This window comes from Brachyhypopomus gauderio, chromosome 3 (assembly GCF_052324685.1).
Source record: "Brachyhypopomus gauderio isolate BG-103 chromosome 3, BGAUD_0.2, whole genome shotgun sequence".
Lineage (NCBI taxonomy): Eukaryota > Metazoa > Chordata > Actinopteri > Gymnotiformes > Hypopomidae > Brachyhypopomus > Brachyhypopomus gauderio.
The window spans coordinates 21,890,994-21,917,361 of NC_135213.1; the positions used below are offsets into that span (position 1 = coordinate 21,890,994).

Below are 26,368 nucleotides of genomic sequence, written 5' to 3' on the forward strand. Positions count from 1 at the left end.
TCATTGGCTGCCTGTGTGGCAGCCTGGACATTGTGCAGTGGTGGCAGAGTTCTGCAGTGAACCACAATGATAAGCGCGGAGTGGGAGTGTTTATTCAAATGAAGCAGGATGAGGATGGAATGTGACATCACATCAAGTAGCCAATCCCAACAGCCGAATCCCATGTCCTCTGTAAAAGGGCCACAGTGGGCACTTCAGCTTATCCAATCCTTTGCCTGGTTGATACAATTACACAATCCTCAGAACACAGGAATATGTGGACTGCCAAGGAAAATGCATTATTTCCAAAATAAAAAAACTGGCAAGCCAAAGGCAATATGTACCCAAATATTAAATAGGTCCTTTTAACACTAGGCCATATATCATTACAACTGGAGTTCATATTTGTTTGTTCAGTTGATGTCAAAGCCTCTACAGTTCAGTTACAGCAGGGTAATATTTTCTTTTGGTCTGTTTTTCATCATTGTGACTTAAAGCAGCTCTTTATACAACATCCTCATCTTAAGTAAGGTCACCATCACCTCTGTCCTGCAGCTAAAGACAATGCATGGAAATCACATTCCACTAGATGAGCGAAACGCACTGTATGAATAAAACGTTGGCGTGAAGAAGCACATTCAGCTACACGTGGGCTACGAGCACGCCTGGACACAGCCACACGGGTTCTGACGGGCTCGACAGGAACATCTATAATCAGTTATGCAGGATCACAGGTGAAAGGAGTGGGTTGCTGGAGCAAACATCTCCACGGCTGCCGGGTCACAGAGCGGCTTGTGCCTGATGAGGAAGGGGAGGAGCGTAGATGAGGAAGGGGAGGAGCGTAGATGAGGAAGGGGAGGAGCCTAGATGAGGAAAGGGATGAGCGAGGATGATTGACGATCTAGGGGAGGAGCGTCGAGAAAGGGGAGGAGTGAAGATGAGGAAGAGGAGGAATGTAGATGAAGAAGGGGAGGAGTGAAGATGAGGATGGGGAGGAACATAGATGAGGAAGGGCCCGAAAAGAGTGCGCACCATGCATAACGGCCACGCTCGCAGTCTCTGGTCAACGAGTACTCCCTCTGCAGTGACATTTATCTGGCCTTCCAATTAGCAGTGTTTTAGGTACGCTCACAGATGAAAATCAACTTCACAGTATGTTGTAGTAAATTTGTGAGTAAACATAGGAGATTCACTTTTACATAGTGAGTTATAACTATACTATTCATTAGAGTGCAACATACTCACTAGCAAACAAAACTCATTCATTTATTCATAAATTCATGGCATAATTTATGCATATGACATTATGCATTACTCAATATATCATGGTAATTAAAAGTTTAGGGACAAACACAGATAAATGGCAGACATACAGACAGAGACAGATACTCAGAGAGACAGGCGCCTTTGGCTGTCTGGCCTTCTCAGTGGTCTACAGCTGGATTTTGTTTTTCACCCTCATTCTCTAGTTGATGAATAACAAATATTCTAAAACTAAACATCACAACTTTCATTCTGGCTTATAAGGACGTACCTTCAAAACAGCATACTGGTGCAGTGTAAAGGATGTAGATATTCAAAACTGCAGTGACATACAGTTTTCAGACATTTTTGGACAGAGGTCCTTCATTAGGCTGACATGTGAGAAAGATATTGTATTGAGTTCCTAGGACAGCTGATGAAGGACCTCTGTCTGAAACGTCCTGGTTCTCTGGGAACTGTCCTTCTTTTACTCTGGTGTGTGTGTTTTGTTTAGAAATATTTATTCAACAAGTCCACTTTTGACACAACATAGCAGTTAAGTTTTATACATTTATTCAGGTATCAATTTCACTGTTCTTTTAAGGCTGGTGGCCATTGCAAGACAGCCGATATCTGTGAATCCAACTGGGTACAGAAGGAGCTTCATGTACGCTACACCACCGAGTAGAGGAGGTGCTTCATGTACGCTACACCACCGAATAGAGGAGGTGTTTCATGTACGCTACACCACCGAGTAGAGGAGGTGCTTCATGTACGCTACACCACCGAATAGAGGAGGTGTTTCATGTACGCTACACCACCGAATAGAGGTGTTTCATGTACGCTACACCACCGAGTAGAGGAGGAGCTTCATGTACGCTACACCACCGAATAGAGGAGGTGTTTCATGTACGCTACACCACCGAGTAGAGGAGGAGCTTCATGTACGCTACACCACCGAATAGAGGAGGTGTTTCATGTACGCTACACCACTAAGCCCATTCAATACAAAAGACTGCAGAAGACGCAGGGCTTAACACAGCCGTTATGGCAACGTGTCCTAACACACGAACAGAGCACTAATGCAGACTAATGGCAGTGCCATTACATATACAATGCATTTCAACAATGTACTCATTTGAATATGATTTCATTTCGATGTACATTATGAGTTTAACAGTCAGTAAGCAATGACATTGTCATTTGTCATGGGGGCTAAATGAAATGGAAAACGCAGTGTGTGTGTGTGTGTGTGTTTGTGTGTGTATACAGGGCATCCCGTTGCGCTCCAAGGTAAGACTCCAAGGGATTTGTTCATTTGCTGGGTGCAGTTCCACCCACTGATGTAGTCACTGCTAGTTCATACCGGGTGTGTCCCGTGCAGTTAGCTTCTCTACAGAGACGAGAGTGGAAGTTCCCATCATGCTTTGAGAGGCATGGGGTAAAACCAGCCCCTCCTACCTTCCCCACACAGGCCAATACATTAACCTTCAGTTAAGCCAAGCAGCATGTTTACGTGTACACCGTTGTCATGCCTTCCACTACAACCTTCGTTTTCTTTTTTCTGATACACCATGAACTTTAGACAACATTTAAGCACTGGGGGGGCAGTAATGATGCTTGGCTTTGTCCAACTATTAAGCTGTCGTTTAAGAGTACTGTAATATGTTATTGCACCTAACATACAATATAGGTAAAATTAGGCATAAAATAAATGTGTGTTTTGGTCGAGTGGTGTATGGGACCATGTGCAGCTTGTTTGACCATGACGCCACAGCTGTCGTCATCACTGGAGGTTCATGTGCATGTGAGAGTTCCATCCTGATTGGTCCTCAACAACACTAAGCACCACAGTAACAGAACGCTCCACCGCAGAACCCAGACACAGGAACCCAAGTGGGTTCCAGACTCCACCCCTGCAGAACTCCCGCATGTCCTTGGCCAAGCGCAGCCCCGACAGCGAGTCCTCAGGGTGGGGGCCGCCACCCCCCCCTCACCGACCAGTTACTTCCCACGCAAAGCCCATGAGTCAGAGGTCAGCAGCTCTCCCACTGCAGGTCCTCCAAGCAGAAGGTTAAAGGTCGCCGCTCTGGGGTTCAGGGTTGCGGGCCTCGCGGCTGGAGCCGCGGCCGTGGCGGGAGAGGCGTGCCGAGGATTTGTGCCGGCTGGTCTTGGTCCCGCCCTCACTGGAGCTGGGCGTGTCCCTGCAGAAACACAGATCCGTGACCTGATGGGCGTGCTTATCTGGGCTAGGCTGTTCAGCACAGTGACCCTGAAGACTAAGGTGACCCTGAATTCACAGTGACTGTCTGCATCATTCTCCAAACTGTTTAAGGTAATACTGGAAACAAAAAGTTGGATTTCTGTACTATATAATAAGCTGTTAAACTAAAACGGTTAAATGCACTTTCAGAAAAAAATTACATCTGTAATGTTTGACATGCAGCATTATATAAATAGATAATAATGAAATCATAATGAAAGAACATGGGAAATATTCACAGTTGTATAAACAAACAGATTGATTTATTTTCTGTTTGAAAAAGCACATGGCAAACAAAAAGGTATGATCAGATCATGCATACAAGTTTGCTCAGCACAATGGAACATGGTGGACATGCTTTAGATTCAGCTGTGAGAATCGCTAGCTTAAAGGAATCTCCTTAGTTTAGCTGACTCAAACAATCGTGTGGAAATGTGGAACTGTTTTCTGCACGCAGTTGTGGGTGTGCGGAGAGACTTGATCACTATGAGATGAGCTCTACAGCGAGGGTCTCTACGGTTGCTAAGGATGAGAGTTAAAGGCAGTACCACATCCCTGAGGTAGTACAGAGTGCTGATCAGAGATACACACACACACACACGAACGCGCACGCACACACACATGCACACACGAACACACACACACACACACACACACACACACACACACACACACATACACACACACGTGCCATACAGTTAGATAGCTCCAACGCTACCTCACTTGCTGGCTACCATGACAACCACACTAGACAGGAACCAGGGGAGCTATCGACCATCTGAGAAAATCATGCCCCTGTGGCTTCTTCATGAGCATGAATACAAGGGTGTGTGTGTGTGTGTGTGTGTGTGTGTGTGTGTGTGTGTGTGTGCGTGCGTGCGTGCGTGCGTACGTGTGTCTGTGTGTCTGTGTGTGTGCGCATGCATTTGTGTGTACATGTGTCTGTGTCCTTCTGTGTGTGTGTGTGCATGCATATGTGTGTCTGTGTGTGTGTACATGCATGTGTGTGCGTGTGTGCATGCGTGTGTGTGTGTGCCGGTGGGGAGACGTAACAAAGACATCAGAAGCATGGTTGATTTTCTGCCCTGAGGGTGGGAGTCATGTTGAGGCCACGCTGTGGTACAGTGTCTCTGCTGGGACACACACACACACACACACACCCCGCATCCTGAGAGGAGAAAGACTCCTGTCTGTTTCAGCCATTTACCAAGACTTCTATTAATGACTGCTGGAGGTTGGAAGAGAAATGGCCATCAGAGTTCATGATACTTTGAGCTTCCTTTCTGCCTTTAACTCTGTTTCCTCAGGCCACAGAGACATACACACACACAAACACACGCACACATGCGCGCGCACACACACACACACACACACACACACACACACACACACACACACGTGCACACACACGTGCACAAAGCAGTGAAAGGAAATGGCTCTCTCACAGAGCATGGGCAGGAACACAGCTAATAATATCAGGACTGATAAAGGCTGAGCTGCAGTGAGGAGATGTGTGAGTTTAGTAAGCGCAGAGCCCTGAAACACGCACACATGGCTGCATGGGTGCTGCGTCTCCTCTATATACACCAGTACACCACTACGCCTTCAGATCAGGGTGTGTGTGAGAGAGAAGAGCGAGAAGAGTGTGAGTGAGGGAATTAGAGAAAGTGTGTGAGAAAAGGAGAGAAGGGGAAAGAGAGAGAGAGGGGGGGAGATGGGGAGAGAAAGGGGGAGGAAGAGAGATGGGGAGAGAGAAAGGGAGGGAGAGAGAAGAGGTGGGGAGGGAGAGGTAGGGAGGGATGCCACTGAGCAACTTTCAATCAAGCCTGAACAGCAGGGAGAAGTTAGCCGCAGGTAAGTGGGGCACTGCCATCCATCCCCCCTCTCCCACAGACACTATTCAATCTATTCATCCATCTCTGCCTTCACACACACGCACACACATGCACACACACTCTCTCCCCTTGTCGCATACACTAGTCTGTACACAAAGAGACGACCTGAGCTGCAATCTAAACAGCAGCCATCCAGCCCTGGCGTAAGCCCCCCAGAACAGAGCAGCTCATCTCCCGACCACAGAACCGCCTGGCCCAGGCCAGCGTGCTCGACGCAGCAGGGAGACCTTTTTAAAGACCAGCCCAGGATAAAGGAGGACGGCGTGTCGAGGTACGCGCTGTGGGCAGACCCAAAGAGTGTCGGTCCAGATGCCACATTAGCTCCGTGGCCAAGACGAGGGCAAACCGGGCGTGTGCGCCATGGGGCACGCCCCTCACCCCGACCCCCTCCTCCCTCGGCCGGCCGCCCTCGAGCCGAGCCTCGTCTGCTTCAAAGCGCTTCCCGAGTGCGGCAGGCGTGCTTTGTTCTACAAAGACCACGCCGCAACAGGCCTCGTTGTCTAAAAAGATTGGCCCTCTCCTCCCTCACACACACCCCACACATGAGCCGGGGCTCTGCTGTAGCGAGGAGGATTCCACACTCGCGTGCACACGTCTGCAGAACTTCACATGAAAGGGAGGCCAGCGTGACGGACACGGCTCTCCGCTGCACCTCCACCGAACGGGGGGGCCAGTTGGTGGAGGTCGGGTGAGGGGGGGATTTGGGGGCCTGTTTGTTTGAATGTACGGGAGCGGAGCGCGAGAGGGAAGGTCTCAGAGATGTTTGCTGCCGCATTCAGAGGAACGAGCTCGTAAACACGAAACAACAGCGGCACTTAGTAAAGACCAAACAGACGTCTGCAGCACCGGCACCAGAGCACACAGCACCGCACGGAGGCGTAGAGCAGCAAAACAGACACTGCACACGGTCGTACAGCATCAGCCATACTGTGTCCTGAGAACACACCCCAGCAGACTGCACTGTAGGCTGTGACCCACATTTGGGCAGATACCCACACACATACCTACACACACACACACACACACACACCTCACACACCTCACACACCTCACACACCTCACACCTCCTCCACACCCCAGTTGGACCCATCAACGCCTCATCTGGCTCGACGTGCAAATGACATCAAGCCGAAAGCCATTAGATTAGCTCACGATCTGCTGAGCAAGGATTCCCTCTGAATTGATCCTGATCACTCTGATGCAGGGGAAGAGCGTTCTTTAATTAATCTCCTGTTTGTAATTGGAGCTGGCTGGGAGTCCGTGTGCTGACAGGAACTCGGCGTTATCCAGCGCGTGAAAGGACGGCAAAGCTGAGAAACAGATGAGCCAAGTCTGGGCTCCGAGACGTGGTGGAGATTGAGCCAGTGAGACTGACGAATGACAGATCCACGCCGCACCATTTACAAACACACACGGCGCCAGCAGCAGCGTAAATGACATGATGAATTATACAAATGTGATAGCAAAGCGCTTTAGCTTGTGCTTTCAGCAGTGGACCCCTAAATGATGCCACCTAAAATATCAGTCTCCACAATACGGCAGCAGGATTTATTCAACGAGCTGAGTGTGATGCAGTGTGTGTATGTGTGTGTGTGTACATGTGTGTGCGTGTGTATGTATATATGTGTGTGTGTGTGCGCATGTGATTATGTGTATGTGCGTATGCGTGTATGTGTGCACGTGTGTGTGTGTGTGTGAGCACGTGTGTTGTGTGTGTGTGTGTGTGAGCACGTGTGTTGTGTGTGTGTGTGTGTGTGTGTGTGTGTTGTGTGGTGTGTGTGTGTGTTGTGTGGTGTGTGTGTGTTGTGTGGTGTGTGTGTTGTGTGGTGTGTGTGTGTGTGTGGTGTGTGTGTGTGGTGTGTGTGTGGTGTGTGGTGTGTGTGTGTGGTGTGTGTGTGTGTGTGTGTGTGTCTGTGGTGTGTGTGTGGTGTGTGTGTGGTGTGTGTGTGCGTGTGTGGTGTGTGTGTGTTGTGTGGTGTGTGTGTGTTGTGTGGTGTGTGTGTTGTGTGGTGTGTGTGTGTTGTGTGTGTGTGTGTGTGTTGTGTGGTGTGTGTTATGTGTGTGTGGTATGTGTGTGTGTGTGTGTTGTGTGGTGTGTGTGTGTGTTGTGTGGTGTGTGTGTGGTATGTGTGTGTGTGTGTACCCACAGGCAGAAGGGCAGCAGCTGCAGCAGGGTGTCCTTGCTGGGCTGGGCGGTGAACTCAGGCAGTGTCTGGATCAGTTTGTTCATCACCATGCGCAGGTAACCCTGCAGCTGCTTCCGCCGCTCCTCCACAAACTTAGCATCCTACACACACACACACACACACACACACACACACACACACACACACACACACACACACACACACACACACACACACACACACACACACACACACACACACACACACACACACGCAGTGAGAACACAGGCTGCAATATTTACATTGTGCATAAATTCCTCGGGTAATTCCTCTGAGTGTCTAGTCTCGCATCAAATGACGTGTTCCTGAGGAACAGACAGCAAACTAATAAGAGACTAGGAGAGACGGAGAGAGAGAGATGGAGAGAGAGACGGAGAGAGAGAGATGGAGAGAGAGACGGAGAGAGAGAGATGGAGAGAGAGAGATGGGGAGAGCCGCGGTAGAAGAACCACTCAGAAAACGTGAATGTGTGAGTGGGTGAAGAAACGTGCCTGGGGAGGTTCCCCTGAGGCCCGAGGAGCCGTGCTACATATAGGATGACTGACAGCACTTCCTCAGAGCCTGTGACAGCCAGGTGAAGCAGACGTGCGTCTGGATGTCCTGTATCTACGTGCAGATATCTGTACACGCGTGGTCACGTGACCCTGTCCATCAGAACATGGAGCTCGTGTGCACTCTTTAGCCCACTGTAGGCACAGCCAGACTAGATTGTGCTTACGCAATGACGTCCTAATAGTGCTTCCGCGGTAACAGGCGTGAAAAGGCAGGGACGCAGGTCATGAACCAGGACGCAGCGGGGGACGGGGGACGTCACGTCGGCTTCCCCGCATGGCCTCTGCATGCCAGGTCACATTAACTGCTCTGGCTCTGTCCTCACGTGTCCTCACGTGTCCTCACGTGTCTGCCTTAGCGTGGACAAGACAGTGGAAGATGCACCAGATGCACGACGCTCCGATATCGCAAAGTCAAGGCATGTGTTTAAAAAATATATAAAATTTAAGTGTTTTAAAAGAGTTATTTGAAATGGCTTTGAGAATTTCTTTGTCTTACCGCTCTGAGGAGGGAGAACAAAGCCACCTTGAAACACCACAGTGTGTGACGAGAATACAGACGAGGTGAAATGATCCCTCATGAAGAGGCAGGAACAACAGAGGAGCAGTGATGGGGGAGATGGTCAGGGCAGAGCACACGCCTCTTAAACACCCAGGGCGAGGTGGGCAGTGTCCGGGTGAGTGATCCACTGGGCCTGGCAAGACGGGCATCTGCCTGGGATGCGGTCATGGGGAGGGCCGGGTGCCCGTGCTGAACAGAGAGGATGCAGCGAGCACAAAGAAGAGTGGGAGGCCGGCCAGCACATCAGAGCAGCAGTGCCTTCCCCAAACGAGAGGCTCAGAACTGGGCTAGAAGTGCGGGACACCAGGTCAAGCTGCTGGTGACTGCAGCAAAAGGAGGTTTCAGGGTTTAACCGGGGCTTTTGTGGGCCCGATGTCAAACCGCTGATCCCAGGTCAGTTTTGGACTTCTTTCTGAACTGTTCAGGTCAAAGCAGCTCAATTCACTGGATCCAGCTCAGCTTAAGAGCAGGCAGAGACAGGTCAAGATGTTAACTGCAAACTGATTTAAAACCTGCAATAACTGTATAATCCTTAATAATGAATGTGAAAAAAGCTATAATGGACAAGGAGTAAGTTATTATGGTGTCACATACGAAGATAATTTAATTTAAAACAAGGGTGATTAAATGAAATTTTATAGGAAGTCAGTGTGGCTTCCAAGTGCTGTGTGCATATGAACAAGATAATACGTTGATCCTTTTACTGGGGATCCCCAGCCTGCTTTTGTGGTACAAAACCAAATAGTATATTAATGAATCTCTGACCCTTTCATTTAATGAAATAGGCTACTGGGAAACAAAGGAATCAACAGCACCAAGCTAATATTACAGAGGACTTACACAACAGCACTGCTCCTCAAAGACACTCCCAAAAGCTTGAGTAACCCAGACCAACGCCCTGGACCGGGCCAGTACACTCTCCCACACATAGGGTAGGGAGGTTAGGTGGGGGGTGAGGTGAGGTAGGGAGGTTAGGTGGGGGGTGAGGTGAGGTAGGGAGGTTAGGTGGGGGGGTGAGGTGAGGTAGGGAGGTTAGGTGGGGGGGTGAGGTGAGGTAGGGAGGTTAGGTGGGGGGGTGAGGTGAGGTAGGGAGGTTAGGTGGGGGGTGAGGTGAGGTAGGGAGGTTAGGTGGGGGGGTGAGGTGAGGTAGGGAGGTTAGGTGGGGGGGTGAGGTGAGGTAGGGAGGTTAGGTGGGGGGTGAGGTGAGGTAGGGAGGTTAGGTGGGGGGGGGTGAGGTGAGGTAGGGAGGTTAGGTGGGGGGGTGAGGTGAGGTAGGGAGGTTAGGTGGGGGGGTGAGGTGAGGTAGGGAGGTTAGGTGGGGGGTGAGGTGAGGTAGGGAGGTTAGGTGGGGGGGGTGAGGTGAGGTAGGGAGGTTAGGTGGGGGGGTGAGGTGAGGTAGGGAGGTTAGGTGGGGGGGTGAGGTGAGGAGATGAAGTGGAGAAGAGATGCTGGCTCCTCCTCTTGGGCTCCTCCTCTGTTGGTCATGTCAGCACTGCCACTTTAATAGCGTGAGAACGAGGCTGTGTCCATAACTGACTGTAACGACGGAACCCTCTCAAACATTCAGGATGGAAACGCGGAGGAACGTGATGGGAGAAGCAGGTAAATCCATGCTCCTAGCACCAGGCCAGTCCCTCTCTCCATCTGTTCAGCACACCTGCCAGGGGAGCCGGGCGACTGACTGTTGTGACAGGTGAGCTCAGAACAAGTCTTCCACCAGTGTCCACTCACCAAAACAGCAGCGCTGGAGACCAGCACACAGGGGGACATCTCAGAAGCAGAGGGGAAAAAAATAGAACTGGGTGTAGCTCAGTTTGGAATATGAGGGTAAAGCAATATTGTGTGTATGAGACAAGTATTTCTGCGACAGTTAACAAAGTTGACAAATGTGTTGGTTCAGCAATTCAGCAGCTCCCCATAGAGCAAAGCGCCTCAATACACAGAGGCCAGAGTGAGTGGTGGGAAAGGGAGTGTGTGTGTACCAGAACTCCTGCAGGAGTCTCGGCCCAGTGCAGGGAGCAGGACGTGACGTAGAGCCACCGGGCTCAGTCGTTCCCACTATACAAGAGGTCTAGTCATCTGCAGAGAGAAAGTGCAAGAACCTGGGAGCAAACAAATGGGCTGCAGCCGTACACTCGCATCCTGCTCCCTACCCCTTCCTCCCTACCCCCCGCTCCCTCAGTGCTAGTGCTAGGATGCACACGACCACCCTCCACACCAGCCCCATGTCATTCCTCTGAGCCACAGCATGTAGATTCTTTCTGCAGCAGCAGTCCCAATTCACAGAGCTGCTCCAGCTCATTCGCAAACCGGGAGTGTGGTGGGATTTCCCAGCCAGTCTCCACAGTGCAGGGGACCCCAGCAGCACACTCAATCTGAAATGTGCCATACAGCACACACACACACACACACACACACACACACACACACACACACACACACACACACACACACACACACATAATTTCAATTAAGACTTTTTACATTTGCTTGTCTCACTAGTTTATCACTCTTCTTACACTTCTGGCGGCTCATGAATGACACATCAGACTGAGAGGAGCCCCAGGACACCCTCTGTTCCTCCAGGGCTCTAGAGCTGGGGTCCAGGTTTGAGGCCAGTTGCTTCATGTGAACAGGACCATAACCATGAGTTGGTATGTAGCCTCTGAGGAAGGACTACCCATCATGCTCACCGCTCTGAAGCACGGGAAAGATGAACAACACTGCTTGCTGATGTTCAGCTGCTCAGTTAGACCATTCTGGTTTTCAGCAAAGCCTATCCTATACAGTGAGTTCCCGATTAACGACGGGTCTGGTTAACGACAGATCGGAGTTACGACCGACTTTTTTTTTTTCCACGCGGTGCACAAAGGAGCAGTGGCAGCACAGTGGAGTGTTGTGTTGTGTTGTGGAGTGTTGTGTACGATAAGCTGAGGCAGCGTAGCCTCCACCGCAGCCCATCTCGGCAACGTGATCACTTTTTCTCACGCTGTACGCACGCACAAGAACATTGTTCGTTTTTTTCTATACTGTATTTACTATCAAAGCGTATCTAAATCTAGGGTCACACTTAACAACGAAAACTGCTTTACGACGGACTTTTCAGTCTCTAACATCTTCGTTAAGCGGGGATTCACTGTATTGCTATAATGATCTGGCTAAATGTATAACACCATGCGATGCATCAAAACTAGTCAAATAGTGCAAGAGGAAAGCTAAAAGTGTCACATGAGGATGTGTGCACTTAAGTCAAGCACAGAGGAGGCCGGTGAGGCCTGTAGAAGTGGGGTTATAACATTAGAGTATCTGGGGCACTATAATGTAAAGGGTGGTGAAGCTTGAGAAGATCACATGTGACGGCTCATGAGGGGTGGGGATTGAAAGGCTGGAGGCAACTTCCAGTTGAGTCAAGGTGGACTAGTGTGAAAGGGACAGGACGTTGTCCCGCAGAGCCACGAGCAGCAGGACACTGGGACAACAGATGTGTGTTGACAGTCAGTTCAGCACCAAATATCGACTGCAAACTTCACCTGGTCTTGCAAGTTCCTCTACTACATCATCAGGAAAACTTGGCCAATTCTCTCATTCAGTCTTGGTCATCTCCATATTAGGCTACAATAACTTGCTTCTGGCTCGTCTTCCCCTTTATGGCACCAGACCAGTTGCCCGCCCTATTTACTGCCTCCAGAAGGTCTACCATGTCTCCCCCCTGCTGCACTCCCTCCACTAGCTCCCTGAAGCAGCTCATATCCAACATCAAACACAGACACTCGACTACAAAGCAAAAACGAACCAGCTCACCTTCTTAAAGGCTCTCCTCAGATCCCACTGTGTACCAGGTTCCCTAAAGGCTCCACCTGCTCCTCAGATCCCACTGTGTACCAGGTTCCCTAAAGGCTCCACCTGCTCCTCAGATCCCACTGTGTACCAGGTTCCCTAAAGGCTCCACCTGCTCCTCAGATCCCACTGTGTACCAGGTTCCCTAAAGGCTCCACCTGCTCCTCAGATCCCACTGTGTACCAGGTTCCCTAAAGGCTCCACCTGCTCCTCAGATCCCACTGTGTACCAGGTTCCCTAAAGGCTCCACCTGCTCCTCAGATCCCACTGTGTACCAGGTTCCCTAAAGGCTCCACCTGCTCCTCAGATCCCACTGTGTACCAGGTTCCCTAAAGGCTCCACCTGCTCCTCAGATCCCACTGTGTACCAGGTTCCCTTCGAGGTTCCAGCATGACTCAGCTTGAACCTCCTTTCCTCAAGACACGAGGAAGACGCGCTAGGAAGTGTCTTCTCTCTCTTGGCACCCAAGTGGTGGAATGCAGCTCCCTTGACTGCTCGAACAACTGAAACACTGGCTGACTTCAAAGATGCACTCAAAATACCTAAAAATGCACTTTAATTCGAAAGAACTTTGTTTTCACAGACGCTTTTTTGCTGTACTAACTCGTCTCAACCAGCGCTACGGCCTCTGTTTGACTAGTTTTGAACTACATCTTGTCACTTATCTATGCCAGCACGAGGTTACGATTGCAGTTCCATCCTCTGGTATCCCCTTCAAGTTACACTGTTGTTGCTACTAGTCTCAAATCACTCTCTCCACACATCATGGCTATATCATAATCATTCTCCAAAATCTGCAGTGGCCTACCATAAAGCCCAGCTCAAACCATAGGATAACACTCTCTATCATAAAGCCCTGCTCAGATCACAGGAGAACCACTCCACCATAAAGCCCTGCTCAGACCATAGGATAACCACTCCACAATAAAGCCCTAGTCAGACACAGATCACAGGATAACCACTACTTCTTCACCTTCAAACTCTGGATTGGCCCTGCTTTCAGCCCTACTCTCCTACAGACACTCCTCATTTCCACTTTCTGTTTGTCTGCTGTTTGATCTCAGGCTTTCAGACCAAATGGCATTCTATCTACGGAATGCTGTCTAAAACATAAAACACCCTTGAATTCGTTGGACCAGTTTAATTATCATCTCAGAACTCATCTGTTCACCTTCTACTCATAGGCCCAACTTTCTACGGATAGATCCAGTTTTACTCATAGACCCACTCTTCTACTCATAGGCCCACCTTCCTACTGATAGACCCACTTTTTCACAGACCCACTCTTCTACCCATAAACCCACTCTTCTACTCATAGGCTCACTCTTCTACCCATAAACCCACCCTGCTACTCATAGGCCCACTCTTACACCCATAGACCCACTCTTACACCCATAAACCCACTCTTCTACTCATAGGCTCACTCTTCTACCCATAAACCCACCCTGCTACTCATAGGCCCACTCTTACACCCATAGACCCACTCTTACACCCATAGACCCACTCTTCTACTCATAGACCCACTCTTCTACTCATAGACCCACTCCTCTACCCATAGACCCACTCCTCTACCCATAGACCCACTCCTCTACCCATAGACCCACTCCTCTACTCATAGACCCACTCCTCTACCCATAGACCCACTCCTCTACCCATAGACCCACTCTTCTCGTAAACTAAACAAGCCTATCCGGGTGTGTATTTATGTGCCTAATTAAGTTTGATGTGGTGAATTTCTTTCCCACATTCTTGACACGTTGATGTCCTTCGGTTTTGTCCACGGACTTAAGCTCCCTGTAGCCAAACGCTTCACTTACGGTACTCCATCTGTAGCCATGGTAAACATTTGTTTACATATAAGCCATGGTAAACATTTGTTTACATATAATGCTTCTCTCCGTTTTCCCACTGGTGATAAGTGATGTTGTGATACGTCACGAGAAAAGGGGCTGCATCCCAAATCACCGAAACAAAAGTAAGAAATAATGGCAAAATTAATACACAAAGAAAGTATTTTTCTATAAACCGCATGCAGCGCCTGGACAACGAACCAACTCTTATTGTTGATGAATTCGAGTCGCGTCAAGAGTAATTAGGCATGAGTTTTAAGTCAGGTCTGAAGTCTTTTTGTAGGTGACTTCCGACTCAAGTCGAGTGCCCATCTGTGCTGTATATGTAAATGCAAATACACTGGCTTCTTCTATCAACTTCATGAGCATCAATCCCACATTCAACAAGTTAATGGAAAATAAAGGGTAATTAATTTATTTATACACATACATAATTATTACCTCTGATAATAATAGTGTATTTATAATTAGTAATCATTTATTAATCTTTAGGAGCCACGAACATGCTTGAGGATGTCCCATCTTTGATTTTCTGTTAGAGAAAACCAACCTCAGTAAGAGAACCCACACGGGCCCTATGAGCAGGGAAGAGCTGATATTAGAAGAGGCATGTCCATTGCCCTGTGTTAGCTGGAGGGGAGGCAGGCTATGTCACACTTTACACACCACCACTGAGGAGTGGCTGCAAAGGACTGTGGCAGGGGACAACAACGGGATTAAGAGCAGCAAGACAGCTGATCTCAGCGGCCGTGGTGATAACCGCCAGGGAGAGGGGAAAAAAACGCTGTTGCCATCAAACCTCCACCACCATGCTTATTACACTGTAAAGCCTCTCTCTGTCTCTCTCCCCGGGTCCCCACCTCTCTCCTCCTTGTCTCTTTCCCCCTTGTCTCCCTCTCTCAGCCCTGCTTTCTTGTTCTAACAGAGCTCCGAGGGCTTCTACACTCTAGCTGGATTAGCACGTTGAAGCTCCTGCCAACACTCTGGAGGCAGGTGGTGAGTGGTTCCTCTGCGGTAAAGGCCGAGAACAGAGGAAGCCTTTCTGCTCACTCTGCCTCAGCCCAACAAACCCATGAGCCCATGGAACCACAAACAATGCTATACATAGTTTTCCTGGACCACTATCATGACTAGGCAAACCTATTTTTGCTGGAGTACTATCAAGGCTAGGAAACCTTGACTGGCTGTACCACTACCAGACTAGGAAACTAGTTTGGCTGGACCACAAGAGGCTATCTAGTACTTGTCACACAACTGCACTTCATCACTAGACTGAAATGTGCTTAGCTTGATTGACAGTTTCCATCAATGGGACTCAGAGAGCAAAAACACCTCTTTTTGGCAGACTGCCAGGAAACGGTGTAAACTAAGTTTTGTTAATTGACATACTGCTTACAATTGCTTGTTTTTGTTAATTGGCAAATTGCATTTTTAATTGGCCAAGCTGTTGCTGGGTCCAGGTGAATTAACTACATCAAGATAATGGACAGTGCTATCAGGGAACAGTGCTATCCATTCAATTCTGTTGTTTGTTCTCAAGAATCACATGTGACCATGACTAGCCAGTGTTGCTGAAATATGCCACACTTCCCTCCCTCCCTGAGAGTGCTGCTAATTTGTTCTCATTGCTGGTTATGGTATCAATGGAGAGCAAACTTGCAGTCTCCCAATGATTGGACGAACACTTTTCTGTTGTGCCCGAGAAGTCCACCAATGAGAGACTGAGAGAGAAGCCACAGGGCCTGCCTGGCACCAGCTCGGAAATCTCAAGCAGTGAGAGAGGAAGTGATGTCATGAGTCAATCATCACCAGCCACCACTAATATGCCATGGAATAAGCAAGGAACCTGGATGGGACCAGAGGGGCTGCGGGGCAGAGAGCTGGGTGTGGCCACAAATAACTTCTGCCAAAGTAATCTGCTTTGTTCAAGCAGAGAAGAAACGGTCAGAGGGAAAATTCAGCAAGGATGTAAAAGATCAGTGCACATCAAACTTTAAGGCACTGATCTGGCCATCAGTGCTTTGTGCTGAAGGACGAGTGAGACTAGTGATTTCAAAAGGTCAATGGACCTTCTTTTGCCTGTGTACTCTGAAGTCCTTGATCAAAATGGCCCTTTTGGTTCTGAACTTCCAAATGCACACAGCGTTTCCTCAGCCTCATCCTGAGATCCATACACAGTGTATGTTCACGCTACGTGCTGAAGCAGCCCACCCACTTTCAGGGAGATTTCACATAGCACACACACATACTTGGCATATTTGCAGAACATGCTAGTATTCAGGGCTACAAGGGACCCAACACAGGTGGAGACCTGACTCTTAATGAAGATGGGCGAAGGGGATAGAGAGAGAGAGAAAGAGAGGGGGGGACGGACGACAAGTGTGTGTAAACCAAGGGCACCAAGTGTGCAAGGGCTGCTCTCACCTTGTTTCCAATGGCCTTTTTGGGGGGGAACCTGAAGGAGTCGACCTGGGGGAACTGGGCCCTCAGCTGATAGTGCAGCGCTCTGAACTCAGTGTAGCGCCGGTACACGTTCCACTCGTTGTCCATGATCCTGATGTACACCTGAAACGAGACACAGCACACATGCCTCAACGTCTTACAGGTCATCAATGGCCTCAGGTTGCCAGTTGATTCCTTCTTGTTATTGTACTATTTGTTCTTTGGTGGGACAGTCCTGAAAATGCTGGTCATCCAGGCCAAAGGTTGGTCAGTTACATGAAGTGAAGGAGGGGTGGAGGAGGGCGGCGGCGCCATGTTCACACCTGCCTCTTTCCTCTCCCCTCTGGTCCTGGCAGACACCCTCACAAGATCACACACTTTTCTGTCACGCTGTATGTCCACCAGGCATACGGTGCAGTGTATTGTGTGTTCGTCTGTATCTGTGTGTGTGCGTGCATGCATGCAAAAGAAATTTTCTGCGATTGTGAGAAGCACAGAGACCGTAACAAAACATCCTAAGGACAGTAGTGAATCTTTAGCTACATACTAAAGAAGAGAGGAAAAATGATCTGATTTCCTTTCTGGGAATGTCAAAGATGGGTCAGAGTGCTGGTTCCTAAGCTTCAATTGAGTTATCGTTTGCTTTAATGTCAGATTTTAATCACCCGTCAGTATGTCATGGGCCTAAATGAAAGGGCACCTGAGAGCAGGTGAGTTCTCACACATTTCAAAATGAAACAGAATCACTGATGTCCCCAACACTCCGATTCAGTCGTGCTATAACAGTAGCCAAACAAATGCACTTTGACTCCATATGAAGTCAGCACGCTTTATTGTGGTCATTTCTAGCGACAGCACCAGCCAGCATGAGGGTGCGCTTGTTTAAGAGAGCAATCGCGCCGGGGGCGGGGCTAATAATCATGCTGCATCAAAGCGCCAGATGAAAGCAGGAGCAGGCGTGTGCACACGACAGATCCCAGATCAGAGTGGTGGTCAAAGGATGTATGAGAGCTTTGCATTCCTATACTGAACTCGGAGAGCACTGATATGGACCGACAGTGACAACATGTCTGACCAAGTCATTCACCCAAACGCTTGAATTACTGAACTACGACAGCTGCAGGAAACGTGCCGATGCAGCTGATGTAAGGATCTGATGAGGAAGGGGGAGCTGTGACTTGTGTGGAGTTTCATGACATGGTGTTTTATATGATTATAATTAACCTGCATTAAGTATTGTGGGCAGTCTATGCACTGGCTGTGTAAGAGCATCTTTCTTCCAAGCTTTGTAAAAGAGGAGACCCTAGAATGGCCTGACTGGCCTTCACTGCCAAACAACCCATAGACCGATAGCCTGGAGGAAGTTTGGAACTGAAATCTCTTTTAGTGATCATGTGGATAAGAGTTTTGTCTCTAATGACCAAAGACTGGTCACAACACCCATGTTAAAACCTGTCAAAGTGTCTGAAGTGCTTTCTTTGGAGAAGGTTTATGCTGCGAGTGCTAAAACGTCACTAGGACATTTTTTCTTGTTGAAGGCTAAAAGAACACTAATATCCACCACAATAACCACACAAAACCTTTAGCTTTTTTGCATGGTTCTGTTTGGTTTGAAGTGTTTCATGATTGCGCAAAAATCTGAGTTTAGTTTTTTTTTTCCCATTCTCTGAAGAAACACTACTCGGTCAGTGCCACACTGATTCTGTAGAAGAATCATAGACAAATCTCTTTAGGCTTAGTTTTTATCTTCTTTGGATTGATATGAAAAATAATCAGACCTGATCAGAATTTGTTCAGATACTGTCACAGCTATAAGAGCCTAATGCACTCTCTCAGCTAGAGGAAGAAAATTACAGACTCATGGTGCGTTAACGATAACATAATCCCATTGAGTGAGCCTAAATAGCATACATATTTATGGAAACAGATCATCCGCTAAAGAGCCAATCATTTCCCCTCAGTAATTGCAAATTAATTGTTTTTTTTTAATCTTTAACAACAAGTGATTGAGGATGGCCAAGACACTACACCAGCAGAAATCAACTTAGTGTTGATATAAATAACATCATAATTTTATTTGTATCAAGACATTATAAGATACTGGAATAGGTCCAATTAATTAAAGAAGCCAAGGAAAAGCAGCAAGTCTCGTCAAAAGTCATAATAGACATGCAAAATCCAACAAGATCAAAGCCCACATAAAAAAAAAAAAACACACCCAAAAAACCCTTTGCTAAAATATTCACATTCAACATGCATTCATATCTGGGCATGTAAACCACACATGCCTGTAAAGTGCACGTGTGTAAAATGCCTGTCAAGAATGGAGATTTTTCACATCCTTCCACACACAACATCACTGTGAAGGAACCCTACAAGATCTTTCAGTGTGATTGAGGCTCCGTTTGTAGCATGTTTGTTAATTTATTTATTTAGGAAACAATAACAGGGGAGAGAAAAGAGCAGCCAGAGTGAATGATTCATACTAAAAGCAAATGTCAGCCTGGGGGAGGATGCTAATATTTTGCCCAACCATGAAGGCATTTACAATATCTCATTATATTCTTATTGAAAGAGGAAGTGTACCTCACCAGGGGGACCAAGAGAAGTGAGACACACACACACGCACACAAACACACACACACACAAACACACACACGCACACAAACACACACACACACACACACACACACACACACACACACACACACACACACACACACAAACACACACACACACACAAACACACACACACACACGCACACGCACACAAACACACACACACACACAAACAAACACACACACGCACACACACACACACACGCACACACACACGCACACACACACACAAACACACACACAAACACACGCACACAAACACACGCACACAAACACACGCACACAAACACACACACACAAAAACACACACACAAACACACACACACAAACAAACACACACAAGCAAACACACACACGCACACACACACACGCACAAGCAAACATGCATGCACACACGCATGCTTGCACATACATACACAATCGTAAACTGGTGTGAGAGAACTCCCTAATTGGGTATGTTGGTGAGGGTACGTGGGGGGGGTTGGCGGGTGGTGCTAGTGAGGCTGGAATGTGCTGGGTTTGAAATGCTCCTGTGCAGCTGTGGTAAACGCTGCGGTCTGACCCCTTCCATCTCCGCCGACGCCAAACCGAGAGGCCTCGTCCTCCCCTCTGCAGGGAGCCAACAGCTACCTAAGGACACCATGCACATCACACACACACACACACACACGTGTGCACTCACTCCCTACACACATAAAACCCAAACCCACCCACCCGGCTGAGCCACTCGGCAGAACCGGAGCCGTCAGTGGATGAATGACTGAGCTGTCAGTGTGATCGTGACGCCCCGCGCCTCGGCGCTGAGCTGGTGTGGTGAGCTCTTTTAAATACGCCGGATTAATTCCAGTTGCTCTAATTCACAGTGTGTTTCAGTTCACGGCGAAAAAGCTAAAACAGAATATCACAGATACTGAAGGAACTCATCTCTGTTCATGATCACTTCCTTTCTTAACAGGTGACTTTTCTGGCCAAGATTCTAGTGCAAATTGGCCTCTAGCTGGCCTGTGTCCATTTCACACGGATTCCTTTGTGCACTCAATGAGCTGCCTGTGTAAAAGTGAATAGTGGCTCTGGCAGCAGGAGTGGACCCACCAGAGGAACACTCACCTATACAGTCTAATTGCACTGATTTTACAGCCAGGACTTTCCAGGCTAAAGCAAAGACAGAAGCTGCATGGAACAGATCCTTATCATTTGACAGCCACCCAAGTTCACATTCTCCTCTACCAAATCTACAGAGATGCAACATGTGCCAAATTATGCAGAAAATAGAATTCATTTGGAAAACTGTCGGGAGAGTATGAGGAGAGAGGGAGAGAGGGAGAGGGGGAGAGAGGGAGAGGGGGAGAGGAGGAGAGAGGGAGAGAGGGAGAGTATGAGGAGAGAGGGAGAGAGGGAGAGGGGGAGAGGAGGAGAGAGGGAGAGAGGGAGAGAGGGAGAGGGAGAGTATGAGGAGAGAGGGAGAGAGGGAGAGGGGGAGAGGGAGAGTATGAGGAGAGAGGGAGAGGGGGAGAGAGGGAGAGGGAGAGTATGAGGAGAGAGGGAGAGGGGGAGAGAGGGAGAGGGAGAGTATGAGGAGAGAGGGAGAGGGGGAGAGAGAAAGAAGGAGACTGAAGCAGATCGATAAGGAGAGAGGGAAAGGGAAGGAGAGCAGAGGTAGAGAAAAGGAAATAGAGGGAGAGAAAGGAAGACGCAGAAGGAGAGAGAGAAAGCGGGAGAGGGAAGGAGAGAGATGGAGGGAGAGAAAGAGGGAGAGAGAGTAAGACACAAAAGGAGGGAGAGGGAAGGAGAGAGATAGAGGGAGAGAGAGTAAGACACAAAAGGAGAGGGAGAGGGAAGGAGAGAGATGGAGGGAGGAGGGAGAAGGAAAGAGCAGAGAGGGAAGGAGAGAAGGGAGCATTAAGGAGTGAGGAGGGAGTCCTTAATTAGAAGTGTTCAGCAGCAGCATCTGTCAGCTGTGAGCCGAGCGCTGGAGCTCTCAGGTGAGCGTGGGGGGGCGGCCGCTCCAAATGACATTTTGTCGCCAAGAGAAATCGAAATAGAGCTAGGATATGAACGTAAGACACACACACACACACACACACACACACACACACACACACACACACACACACACACACACACAGCTATGCTAAAGGCACCGTGGCAGCTGGGCAGTGGAGTGCTACCTCCGCCCAGCTCGCAGGGGAAGCCGGGTTAAACGATCAGCCATAATCCAGCGCTCAAGACATGACAGCCTAGCCTTATCCGCCCTCCTCGAGAACACACCGGCAAACAAGTGGAAACACCGGATCACTGCGCCGCTGCCGTTTACAAAAGCCTAGTGAGCACCTTCTCAACAGAAACTAGGAGGAGGAGGAGGAGGAGGCGGAGGCGGAGCTTCAGGAAGGGCATACCTGACCCTCCAGCACTCACCACTATGCCACGCAGCCTGCCATCCAAACTACCCACAGAGGAGCTGACGAACAGCGAGGAGCGCCTGGGTGTGGGCGGGGGGCTAGTGGGAGTGGGAGGAGCTGGCCGGGTCGGGGGCTGGGACGGGTCGGCACGGCGTACTGCTCCAAGCAGGCGGCCAAGGGCTTCATCCAGGCGGCCTTCGAGCAGAGGCAGAGGGCCAGTGGGAGCCTCACCAAGGAAGAGGAAGAGGCAAGAGAGGAAGAAGATGAACAACCGCACGTGGCATCATCAAATCAGCACAGCGTGGAGCCCAGGGAGGGGGAGGTGTGCACAGTTAGATGGCTCATATAGAGAGCAGCGTTCAGAAGGTAACGTTGTCCCCCTATTTCACATGCTCTTCTATTTATGAACAGACAGTGGTTGTCAATATCAGCTTCACAATAAAGAGCCTTTTTCATGAGTGGGGGGCCTAGCAGTGGAATCTCCAGGAGGCCAAGGGTAACATACAGGAGCCACGCATCTCTCAGCAACCACGCGATGTCCAGCACCTGCCGTTGGTCCAGCGCCTGGAGCAGGCACACACACACAGAGCAGCAGGGAGCCCTGACCCTCCGCATGGCCCCGCACCTCTGACTGGTCCTCAGGGTTTTCTGAAAAGCGCCTTTCCCACCCTGCCCTCTGCAAGGATGGAGGGGTTTCATGCCGAGGACGCGTTTGCATTCCTGGAGTTATAAAAGCCTGAATCATTTAGAGAGTTGTGCAACAGGCCCTCGCTGCACATTTGGCATCGTGTTTTCAACCTCCCGTTAAGCAGAAAAGTAGAAAAGAGCAACATTTGGCTTCAGCGGTTCTAACAACACGTAGCTGGGAAGCTCTTAGCTGGCGTATGGAGCACCCGACGCACTGCTCAGCATTTCACAGATATCACACGCATCATTCGGGGACAGACGTCCCAGGGAAAGTCCTTTGCTTGCTTTTGGAGGGAGGGGCGTGACTCTGGACACACACCTCCATGCATGTGGGTTGATACCTGATCAGGTGTGCTTCACCTGAGATAAGGAGGATCTTTACTGCCTGAACACCTGAACCATTTTTCAAAGCACAAGAGAAGATCATGCAGAGGAGACGAGAGGGGAAGGAAGGAGAGTAGAGGAGAGGAGAGGAGAGAGGAGGAGAGGAGAGGGGAGGAGAGGAGAGAGGAGGAGAGGAGAGAGGAGGAGAGGAGAGGAGAGAGGAGGAGAGGAGAGGGGAGGAGAGTAGAGGAGAGGAGAGGAGAGGGGAGGAGAGGAGAGGGGAGGAGAGGAGAGGAGAGGGGAGGAGAGGAGAGGAGAGGAGAGGGGAGGGGAGGAGAGGAGAGGGGAGGAGAGGAGAGGGGAGGAGAGGGGAGGAGAGGAGAGAGGAGGGGAGGAGAGGAGAGGAGAGGGGAGGGGAGGAGAGGGGAGGAGAGGGGAGGAGAGGGGAGGAGAGGAGAGGGGAGGAGAGGGGAGGAGAGGAGAGGAGAGGGGAGGAGAGGGGAGGAGAGGGGAGGAGAGGAGAGGAGGGGAGGAGAGAGGAGGGGAGGAGAGGAGAGGGGAGGAGAGGGGAGGAGAGGGGAGGAGAGGAGAGGAGAGGGGAGGAGAGGGGAGGAGAGGGGAGGAGAGGGGAGGGGAGGGGAGGGGAGGAGAGTAGAGGAGAGGAGAGAGGAGGGGAGGAGAGAAAGTAAAGGTGAGGAAAAGACAGGGAAAAGCAAAGAATAAGGGAGCAGTTGCCCGTTCCCTTAATCCATCCCAGTGGTCAGTGGGCTTTTAGTGCTCCGAGGTGGAGCTCTCTCATCCATATAAATGAGCAGTGAGTGCAGACTCCCCCATCGCCACAATGAGGACGAGCAGATCAGCCCAGCTTTGTAACCAGCACCAGTTTAAAAGGTTAAACACTCTCACACTCACACACACACACACACACACACACACACACACACACACACACACACACACACACACACACACACTCTCACACACTCTCACACACTCTCACACACTCTCACACACTCTCACACACGTACACGCTCCTTCGCTCACTCATTTTCAAAGAGGATTTCTAACCACTCCTACCTTGCTGAGATTAGAATTACATGAAAGATTTTCATTCAAACCTGTATATGTTTTGAATCTATGGGTTGAAACAGGGTAAGGCAACATGCAAGTTTGTGTCAAATATTTACAGTTTAAGGTTCTCCTAATCAGCTGAAGGTCTTTAATAATTATCTATTTATCAACAAGCACTGCATGTGCAAGACTTCAATCAAAAGTAACAGCAAAATTGCCTGGGGGCAATCGTAAACGCTCACAGACTCTGCCTTGCGATTAATAATAGTCCAGAGATGATCTGACTGCAATAATAACCCTTATACTTAGTATCATCACAACTCTCATTATCATCATAATCACCACCAACAATCACGTGCATCATTATCCCATAATCAGAATACGAATACCTGCAAAAAGAAATCTGGTTTGGATCCGGCCAACTTACGCCCCCCCCCCCCCATCCCTCTTGATTTGCGATGCGAGATGTGTTCTGTATTAATGGTGTAATTGTTGTTAATTGTCATCCAGTGTGCTGACTGGTGCTTCTCTAACCCTTGAACTGCAATGCGTCCTTCAGTTTCCAAGTATTATTAGAGCTGGCAATGCTGTGTTGCTGGTCTTAACTGAACAAAACAGTCGTAATATTGTTTTCACCGTATGAAGGCAAGTGACAGGTGAAAGGATGCAGTGACATCGATATTAAAGGCTCTGCAATATCTACCAGTGTCCTCTCTGGAGATGATGACATGAATTATGCAGCTACCCACATTTATACAGACTTATCTAAATTCAATAGACGTGGCTTTATATGTGCATATTCAATGACATCAATACAGAAATTAACAATAAACTTATATAATAACTAGACAGAGTACGCATAGCAGAGAGTTATATTCATATTTCCCCCTGCCCCCATGCAGACACATACATTAATAAACACACACAATTTCCATCCAGCCACACTAATCATAAAAAATGGGAAGTGTTCAGAATTCAAATAAAAGGGGTGAGAGAAGAAGGAAAACCAAGAGGTATCAAATCTCATTAGCCTAATAAAAGAAAAGAAAAGAAAAGAAGGCAGAACTTTGCTGAGCTGGGAGAACCGTCAGGCTCAGCTGCACCGCTGATCAAACCCAATAACTGGTTGAAAACAGCTGGGTACGTCTGGAACGCTGGAGCTAGAATGCAGGCTCGGAAACTCTGCGGTTGGTCCTGAACCTATTCCCACATGCTGCCACAGGGCGGAGCTACAACTGGGCCCCCAGCGTTTCAGCACACAAAACCAGGCCCTGTTCAGCAGACCCCTGCTCAGCAGGGTTGAGAGTGGACCTGACACGGCCTGGGTCTTCAAAAGGGAGTGTGGACCCTTTATCAAGAGGCAAAAATGGATCCTTTCAAAATGCCACCTTTAGGCCACGGAGAGCATAAGGGGCTGAGCCAATAACACTGCTGCTAGAACAATCTGGGACAAGTCAATCAGTCCTGGGCTGGTGTGGTGTGGTCACCGATGGATGCTCCAGGACCTGACTGCCTCCGACATCCCATAATAAATAAATGCCCATCGCCACAGCAACAGAAGGCGTTTTGAAGAGGTGGGCTGCCACCATTAACACCAAGAAGGATTCTTCTGCTCACACGAGCAGGAATCACACACAGGCATCTTCGTTGGCAGACACAGAGTACACAAGCCAATGGGCAGGGACCACAGAACACACCCTGCGTGGTGGAACATTAACACGAGTGTTTCCTCTGATGCAGTCATTACACCCTCTTTTTTAATAACCTTTTTTCTGGAAAAATCCTATAAGCCCAAGCAATTGGTTTTGCAGCAGCTGTTATATTTTTTCATTATGTGACAAGAAAGGGAAGGAGTCAAATTTTTCACAGCAAGACAAAGCGGCGGCAGTATTACTGAAGATCACTTACACTCTTTCCACAGGCGTCCCGAGCCACTCGCCTTATTTCATCGAGCACAATTTCTATGTGGGGATTTCTCCCCCGTGGGGAGAGCTCCATTCAGCAGGACCCTTTTTTCAGTGAAGCCCGAAGCAGGAGCTGGCTGGTTGGCCATGGGGTCTCCTGGCCTCCCTGAGGAGAGCATGAAGCCTCCAGCCAAGGCCCTCACGAGACCCCTGATTACACTGAGCTCACCATACCTCGCTTTTCTTGAGGGAGGCATGATTATACATGAACCCCAGTGTCCCACAACCTTCAGACGTGAGCCATTTGAGTTCATCCGGGGCCTTTAAGGTTCACCCCAAGCATCCTATTCACCCAGCTGACTACCAGTGCCAATCCAGAGAATCTAGCATGGAAAGGACGCATTGTAAGCCACAACTGCAAATTAGACAACAATACAAGGAGGAGGTGGTGCTGTGACCCTTGACCAGTCATGCTGTGACGGTAAACCACCACCCATAGGTCAGCAGTGGGCAACTGTGCTACACATAGGGTCAAGGCACAACAACTCTGGTAAAAA

General features: G+C 49.1%; 1 protein-coding gene across 2 annotated transcripts in view; it reads right to left on the reverse strand.

Annotated features, from left to right (window-relative positions):
* Positions 1-1,224: 1,224 nt before the first annotated feature.
* snx29 (sorting nexin 29) overlaps positions 1,225-26,368 on the reverse strand; it is a 71,982-nt gene continuing 46,838 nt past the window's right edge. Inside the window, exons 19-21 of one of the 2 annotated variants that reach the window (XM_077000332.1) lie at positions 16,790-16,930; positions 7,527-7,666; positions 1,225-3,425 (exon numbers count right to left, since the gene is read on the reverse strand). In XM_077000332.1, coding sequence (XP_076856447.1) covers positions 3,296-3,425; positions 7,527-7,666; positions 16,790-16,930 — 411 coding nt within the window. In that variant the 3' untranslated portion in view covers positions 1,225-3,295. Of the gene's footprint in view, positions 3,426-7,526; positions 7,667-10,660; positions 11,054-16,789; positions 16,931-26,368 lie in introns of those variants that run through there. The other variant, XR_013130075.1, reaches the window with a different exon arrangement.